The 8,984-nt window shown below is 41.1% G+C and overlaps 1 protein-coding gene across 1 annotated transcript in view; it reads right to left on the bottom strand.

The window, feature by feature from the left end:
• Positions 1-5,558: 5,558 nt before the first annotated feature.
• Positions 5,559-8,984, bottom strand: part of LOC106780903 (zinc finger protein 30) — a 66,582-nt gene continuing 63,156 nt past the window's right edge. Inside the window, exon 13 of the mRNA XM_070225604.1 lies at positions 5,559-8,049. Coding sequence (XP_070081705.1) covers positions 7,340-8,049 — 710 coding nt within the window. The 3' untranslated portion in view covers positions 5,559-7,339. The remainder of the gene's footprint in view (positions 8,050-8,984) is intronic.

Here is an 8,984-nt window from a genome sequence, read left to right as displayed (position 1 = left end):
GGACTGGGCTGCGCAGGCGCAGATCCCGCACTGCTGGCGGCCCACCTGAGGCCGGTGGCCTCAGACTTCCCGGCGCCGGAGGCGCGTCCGTGTGGGAGGGACTGGAGGGTTCGGAGAGGGGCTGCGGGGGCTTGCCTTCCGAGGCCGCAGGCCTGTGTGTGCGGGGCCGCCCTGTGGGATCAGCGATGTGACCATCGCGTGCTTGGCTGGGTGCGAGCTCCCGAACGTGGGACGCGGGGTGTGTTACGTCCTCTGAGATAACGAGGACCTGTATAGTAACATATGGGAATGATAACTTTAATACCCCCGAAGAGGCCTAGCTTGTCCAATAGGGTCTTAATTGACCAACATCGTATACGAGTGAAGTTACATTATATTCTTCATTACATTACATTCTTCACATTGGACACATTAAAGATTGACTGATTATCCTGCAAGTGTATAGGAAATAGAAAGCTAATACGGCAATGTATTAATGTATTTTTCACGTCCTGTTAAGACAACTTTTGTATGTTTAAAATTTCGCATACTAAAAAGTACAGGAAGATTGCAAAATGGGTATCCTTTTGTTAATTTCTAATCAATTTTGAATTGCAGATAAAGAAAGTAAATTACTGAGTATGTAAAACATTTTTACACTTTGTAAATGTATAAATCTAAATTTCATTCAAGGATTAAGTGTTTGATTCACCTTAAGAGCCGAATGAAGCTGTTCTCATGTTTTTTACATTCAACCATTTGTCCAGAATTAACTCAAATTCAAAAAGGGATAAGTAGTTACATGAAACTTTTCTAAATTCATTAAATCCATAGAGTCTTTATATGAGGAAAAACCTCAGGTCAGTCTCCCCAAGTAGGAAAAAACCCAGTTCTCTCTCCTGTGTCTCTGCCGGGTGCCTCCTTTACTTCTCACACAGAACACTCACAACACTTTTCGTCACCAAATGTGTAGAGGTTTTTCCCACAAGCAGTTCTCTGCAACAACAGCTGGGTGTCCTACCTGGAGACAGTGCCAGATCCACAGGTAAAGGGCTCAGTCCCACGAGACTGCTCCTGCCGTACTTCAGACGCCAATCGCAAGTAGTGGGTCCCCAGATTACCCACAATTCTGTCTGAATTGGCTACAAATCAGAGGTTCCCATGACCTGAGGTTCAATTTGGTAGAGGAGCTGACAGTACTCCGGGAAACACTTACTCACGTTTACTAGTTTATTAAAGGTTATGGTGGGGCCGGCCCGGTGGCGCAGCGGTTAAGTTCGCACGTTCCGCTTCTCGGCGGCCCGGGGTTCGCTGGTTCGGATCCCGGGTGCGGACATGGCACTGCTTGGCAGCCATGCTGTGGTAGGCGTCCCACGTATAAACTAGAGGAAGATGGGCACAGATGTTAGCTCAGAGCCAGGCTTCCTCAGCAAAAAGAGGAGGACTGGCAGTAGTTAGCTGAGAGCTAATCTTCCTCCAAAAAAAAAAACAAAAAAAAAACAAAAAAAAAAGGTTATGGTAAAGGATACAGATAGATAGCCAGATGAAGAGATATATACGATGAGGTCTCGGAGGGTACCAAGCACAGCAGCTTCTGTCCCTGTGAAGCTGGGGGTGTGTCACCCCCCACCGCTGTGTGTGAATATGTTTGCCAATCTGGAAGCTCTCCAAATCCCTACTATTAGGATTTTATGGAGGCTTCCTTACCATACATGATCAATTATTCACTCCATGGCCAGACCATCTCCCCTCTCCAGAGAAGTGGTCATGTGGGGGGCAGAACTGAAAATTCCAAGCTTCTAATCATGGCTTGGTCTGTCTAGGAACCAGTCCCCATCCAAGAGCTATCTAGGAGCCCACCCAGAGTGCCTCAATGGAACAAAAGATGGTCCCAGTGCCCTTACCACTTAGGAAATTACAAGGCTTTGAGGAGAACTGTGTCAGGCAAGTACAATGGTGGTTGCCAGGAGCTGAGAAAATGGGGGATGTTGGTCAAAACATAAACATTCACTTGTAAGGTTAATAAGTTCTGGGGAACTAACGTACAGCATCATGACTGCAGTTAGTAATTCTGCAGAGTTTAAATTGGCTGAGATCTAAAATGTTCTCACTGCAGACACCTACACACACAAACATGGTAACTGAGATGATAAACGTTAACTTGTAATCATTTCACAATATATCAAATCACGACATTGTACATCTTAATATTTTTAATATTTTTATTGACATATACAGAAAAGTGCACAAAATTATACAGACCCAGTAAACTCTCACCTTCACCCAGAGTAAGAAATAGAAAAACACCCACAAGCCTCATAATCTCTCCATCATTATTCCTCCTCCCAGAGTGGCAGCCACTATTGCAACCTCTGCCAACAGAGATTAGTGAATATACCACCATTTTACATCCATTATGCTGCCACAAACATCCTTGCTCACGTCCTGGTGAACAAATGTATGCACTTCTGCTCAGTAAATACCAAGTGAAATTTTTGTGTCATTGGGTATCTGGATGCTCACCTTTAGTGGACACAGCAAGACTGCCTAAGTAGTACAAAGTTATATTGCCAGCAACACAACTGCTCCACAGTCTTGCTGTAACCACTGGTGTTTTAAGATCTTTAGCCATTTAGCTAGGTGTGTGGGGCTATTACACTGTGGTTTCAACTTTCATTTCCCTGATAACTCACCAGGGTGAGCACCTTCTCACGTTTTTGGGCCATCCGGATATCCCTCTTGTGAAGTGCAGTTCATGTCTTTCCCCCATTTTTCTATTGGTTGTCTTTTTCTTATTGATTTGGAGAAGTTCATTATATATTCTGGACAGATGGCCTTTGTCAGATATATGCACTGCAAATATCTTTTCCCACTGTGGGTTTCCTTTTCACCCTCTTGCACATTGTCTTTTGACAAATATAAATTCCATGTGACCAAATTTATCAATTTCTTCCTCAATGGCATTGTGCTTTTAATATTCTGTTTAAAAAATTATTACCTACTCCCAATGTCATAAAGATATTCTATTTTTTCCTACAACTTTATTGTTTATCCCTCAGACTTAGTTCTTCAATCATTATGAATGAGGGGTGTATGTTATGTTGGGGAGGGGTGGTGAAGAAGGCATCAAGACTTTTTTTTCCATACATTGATTCAATTCCCCCCACACTAACTTTGGGAAAGATTCTTCTACCCCCAAGTTATAACAAAGTGTTACCTTTGTCAGACATGCGTGGGCTTTTTCTGGACTCTTCGGTTCCACTGATCCATTTGCCTATCCTTGAGCAAGGCCACACTGGATAACCACCGTAGTTTCACAGTGAGTCTCGATGCCTGCTAGGAAAAGTCGTCCAGCTTTGTTCTTGCTGCTGTTCCTCGCTCTTCCTCCTTCCCCAAGCTCTCTTTACCTGTTCTTGGTCTTTCACAATTTCAAGTAGATTTTAGAATCAGTTTGTCAGCTACACATACACACACGACCCCCAAATTACTGATTTGGGGGGAGCAGTGCGCATTAAATACATAGCTCAGATTGCAGGGAATTGAAATTATTTCAATAGTGAGTCTTACAATCCACAAACATGGCATATATCCTTTCACTTATTTAGGTGTACCTTATCTCAATCAAGTCCATCATTTCCTACGTGGAGGTTTTGCATGCCTTTTGTTAGATTACTGGTATTGGATGTTTTTTCGTAAACAGTAACAAAAATATTTAAAATTGTTGCTGGTACATATATGTACAATTTCTAAAATATTACTAGCCAGCAACCTAATTTCACACATTAATTCCAATAAGTTGCCCAAAATTCTTTTAGATATTCTATGTACACAATAATGACTACTTCATTTCTTCCTTTCCAACCTTCAGGTCTTTTTCTACTTTCCTTTAGCACCAGCTAAACTCTCCAACGCAATGTTAAGTAGTAGTGGTAATTATGGATAGCATGTCTCATTCCAAATCTCAGGGAAAGTTTCTAATATTTCATCATTAAGGTCTTTTGTAAATACTCTTTAACAGATAAGATCCTCTTTACTCCTAGGACATCATCTCAAAATTCTAATCTTTTAAAATGTGTTCAAGCTCATGGTTCAACCATATGACTGATTTTTATGTTCCATATGCGTGGGAAAACTGCATGTTCCTGTCATTACTGGTATGATATTCTATGTATGTCAAGTTTGTTAATCATATTCTTCAGATCTTCTCATTACTGAGGTTTTTTGTCTGTTTGTCCTCTCATATAGTAAGGGAGGTGGTTTAAAATCTTCCACTATAACTGCCAATTTTTCTATTTCTCCTGTCAGAGTTAATTTTTATTTCATATATTTGTAAGTTATGTTATCAGATTTACACAATTTTAAATTGTTGTACATTTCTGGTGAGTTCACCTTTTTTTTCCCAAAGGTTTTATCTTTCCTTTTTCTCCCCAAAGCCCCCTGGTACATAGTTGTATATTTTTAGTTGTGGGGCCTTCTAGTTGTGGCATGTGGGATACCACCTCAGCATGGCTTGATGAGCAGCATCACGTCCGCACCCAGGATCCGAACTGGTGAAACCCTGGGTTACTGAAGAGGAGCGCGTGAACTTAACCACTCGGTTCACCTTTTTATCACTATGTCCCTCTTTATCTCTAGTTATCCTTATTTTCTTAATTAGCGCTTTCTTTTCGTTAGTGCTTACATGGTGTGTGTAAACAGTGAACACGTCAGCCTTGGTTTGCCCAAACCCTGCACATTGCAAGAAAGGACTGAACCTTAACCAGCTTCTAGGAGGTAACCTCTGAGCCCTTAGAATATCCTGCCTAAAAATAGAGCTTGTGTATGCCCGAGACCTTGGGCCATGCTGTATCAGTTTGACCAGAGTTATGAACTTAAATGTGTTTCCCCAAAATTCACATGTTGAAATTCTGACCCCCAGTACCTCAGAATGTATTTGGAGATAGGGCTTTAAAGAGGTAATCAAGCTAAAATGAGGTCATTTGGGTGGACCCTAATCCAGTCTTTCTAATGTCCCTATAAGGGGATCAGGACATACAGAGACATGAGATGCACAGGCACAGAGAAAAGGCCATGTGAGGACGGAATGAGAAGGCAGCCACCTGTAAGCCAAGGAGAGAGGCCTCAGAAGAAGCTAAACCTGCTGACATCTTGATTTTCCAGTCTCCAGAACTATGAGAAAATAAATTTTGGCTGTTTCAGCTACCCAGTCTGTGCTATTCTGTTGTCGTTGACTTGAAATACACACAACATAAAACTTACCATCTTAACCATTTTCAAGTACACAGTTCAGTGGTATTAAATACATTGACACTGTTGTGCAGCCATCACCACCATCATCCCCATAACTCTTTTCATTTTGTAACACTGGGACTCTGTACCTATTAAACAATAACACCCCATTCCCTCCCTCCCTCCAGCCACTGGCAACCACCATTACAAGTTCTAGCTATGACTCTGACTACTCTAAGTACCTCATGTAAACTGAATCATACATGTATTTGCCTTTCATGACAGCTGATTTCATTTACAGTAATATGTCCTCAAGGTTCATCCAGGCTGCAGCACACTGCAGAATTTCCTTTTTCGTTTTCTAGTGTCCAAGATTTTTGTAATTAAAGGAACAAAGGTATCCCCCATTCTTTTTTGGTAAGGATCCAATCCCTCCCTTTTTTTTTCCCCAGTAATTTTACTGAGATCATAATGATTTATAACTGTGTAATTTCGGGTGTACATTATTATTTATCAATTTCTAATAGACGTCATTGTGCTCACCAACAGTAGTCTAATTTTTGTCCTTCACTGTGCATATGTGACCCTTTACCCCTTCTGCCCACTTCCCAACCCCCTTCCCCTCAGGTAACCACTAATCTGTTGTGTTTATCATGTATTTGTTATCTTCCACATGTGAGTGAAATGATGCTGTATCTGTCTTTCTCTGTCTGGCTTATTTCACTTAACATCATACCTACAAGGTCCATCCATGTTGTCATAAATGGGACAAGTTTGTCTTTTTTTATGGCTTAGCAGTATTCCGTTGTGTGTGTGTGTATATATATATACACACACACCACATCTTCTTTATCCTTTCATCCATAGAAGGGCACTTGGGTGGCTTCCACATCTTGGCTATTGTGAATAATGCTGCAATGAACATAAGGGTGCATAAATCTCTTTGGATCACTAATGTCAAGTTCTTTGGATAAATACCCAGTAGTTGGACAGCTGGGTTGTATGGTATTTCTATTTTGAATTTTTTGAGAAATCTCCATACTGTTTTCCATAATGGCTGCACCAGTTTTCATTCCGACCAGCAGTGTATGAGGGTGCCCTTTTAGCCACATTCACTCCAATATTTGTTGTTTTTTGTTTTGGTAATTACAGCCATCTGATAGACCTCATGGGGAAGGGTTGGCATCTTGCCACTGCAGCACAAAGTGTGTTGTGTGCAGCTCATCATCCCTGTCAGATGTGGAGTTGACTTCCTGGCCGTAGCTTATGGACACACTAAGGAACTAGATCTTGTGCATTCGATCTCCTCTTTTGCTGTAAGTAAACGTTGTACCACTTGATCCTGGCGTGTATGTTCTCTGTTCTTCATTGTCGGTGTTGCAATGCAAGGTACACATCAGGATAGATGTGGAGAGGGCTGATGGCCACTCTGAGTTTATTATAACCAGCGTTTCAATATATACACAGCTTACAGCTGTTAAACATACACAGGTGTTCTGGATGAAGTAATTAGCGAATGCCAAGAATTCTTAGTGATTTCTCAAGGAGTCCTCCCTTGGCCTCTGTTTTGATATTATCATGTTATTGCTGTGCTCGTATATCTCGGAGCAGGCAAGGTCTCTTAGGCAACGGTCCCTCCTGCTCCCGATATCGATATCGTTTCTCCGTCTGTGCCCCCGGGCCTGTCTTAGGTTGCCTCCCCCTGGAGGTCTTACCCATCATTGGCTAACTGGCCTTCTCACCTCCGGGTCACAGTTTGTTGGCAAGCCTTTTCCAGTGATTATTACCCCTTCCTGCATCAGGGGTGGCTACATTCATGACTTCAAATCATGCACTGGTCTCTTCCATGAGTGGCACTTACCTGCCTGTGACCTTGGCCACACAGCCTGGACAGCCAGTCAATAGTGAAACATAGAGGAATGTCATAAAAGACTTTCTTATATAAATACAAAACAAAATTCTCTGAATGTGAACAATATGTGGGTCATAAGTGAAAAACATCAAACATTATTTAAATTCCAAGGAGTTCATGCCTGTATAAATTATTTGATGCCTTATAAGCCTTTTGGAAAATGCCTTCTCACATCCTCTTCATTTAAATTGTTTCTCAGTGGTATAATTCCATTGTCTACTATACATATATTCCATGAGGTCTCTCCCCAGTGTGAATTCTCTGATGTGCTTTAAGCATTGAACTAAGCCTAAAGGACTTCCCACATCTATTACACGCAAAGGGCTTCTCACCAGTATGAATACTCTGATGTACTTTGAGGCCGGAACTGAGCCTAAATGACTTCCCGCATTTGTTACATTCAAAGGGTTTCTTACCACTATGAATACTCTGATGCTGAGTAAGTCGTCCATACACACTAAAGGCCTTCCCACATTCCTTACATTCATAGGGTTTCTCACCAGTATGAATTGTCTTATGGTGTAAAAGGTTTGAGGCTTGACCAAAGGCCTTCCCACATTCTTTACATACATGGGATTTCTCACCAGTATGAACTCTTACATGTTGAGCAAGGTTTGAAGCAGAAATAAAGGTCTTCCAACATTCTTCACATCGATAGGGTTTCTCACCAGTATGAATTCTGTTATGTACTTTGAGGTCTGAAAGACGAAGAAAGGCCTTGCCACATTCCTTACAATCATGTGGTTTCTCACCAGTATGGATTGTCTGATGTACTCTAAGGTCTGAACGACGACTACAGGCCTTCCCACATTCCTTACATTCATAGAGTTTCTCTCCATTATTAATTCTATGTTGTAGATTTAGAGATGAATGTTTTATACACATGTACATTCTTCCAGAGCTGATTATTTCATATCTTGATTCCAAATCTAAAACAAATAAGAAAATGTTTCCTTGACCAGAAAATGTCCTATAATTGATTAAGACAAAATTGAAAATTTCTACAATTAGAGGCGATTTAAAGAACTCTAAAATACAGTCATAAATCTTGAAAACATACAAGGAGAGTTCAGAGAATAAGTTTCTGCAGTAGAGTGCTGGTAAAGGTTTTAACAACCTCTCTATACACACAGACACACACACACACACAGCACATCCAGCCTTGATCTGTGTCGTGTTAGCCCATGTCGATGGTGTAAATACTCCCACGACAGGCAATTTCAAGCTATCAATATAGTGTAAACAAACCCAGACTTAGGACATGTAAAATCTTGTCCCTAGACAGCCAGTACCAGCCAGCTCTAACATACTACTTCCATCTAAAACACATATTAAATTTAAAAAGGCAATTATTTATACCTGATCACTCTTCAATTACAATTCCCCTAAAAAGAAACATTTCCACCACTGTGGTCCACTTCCTCAGATGCACAGCCATCTGCGCTTTGCTTTGCTCTTTATAACAGTTAAGATACTGAGAATCTTTACCTATTTAGCCTCTCCTAAGATTTTATTATTTACTATGCTTACAGCTATTCAATCTTTTTATTCCTTATATCTTTTCTCAGGTCCCTCTCTACCTTTCCCTTTTAACCAAGGCCAACCATTCTGGTAATCCCCAGAAGAGTATGTTAATCAATTTTCTAACACATACCAGGTCTTACGGTATTTTGACCATTTAGGAACATGAGGCAAAAGAGGGAACCTGAATTATACAACAGTGCAGAGGAAGAGTGCCAAGATTTATACGGAAAAGAACTGTCAGTTGTGAGTTGAAGGATAAAAGTCTTATGAAGCAATAACTTGAGCAAAATCGAAAGCGCTTAATGAGGAGGCTATGACTTGGGGGCAAAAAATATCCTCT

The sequence above is a fragment of the Equus caballus genome, chromosome 10, assembly GCF_041296265.1.
Source record: "Equus caballus isolate H_3958 breed thoroughbred chromosome 10, TB-T2T, whole genome shotgun sequence".
NCBI classification, from domain to species: Eukaryota; Metazoa; Chordata; class Mammalia; order Perissodactyla; family Equidae; genus Equus; species Equus caballus.
This window is presented reverse-complemented; position numbering and strand designations above follow the sequence as displayed.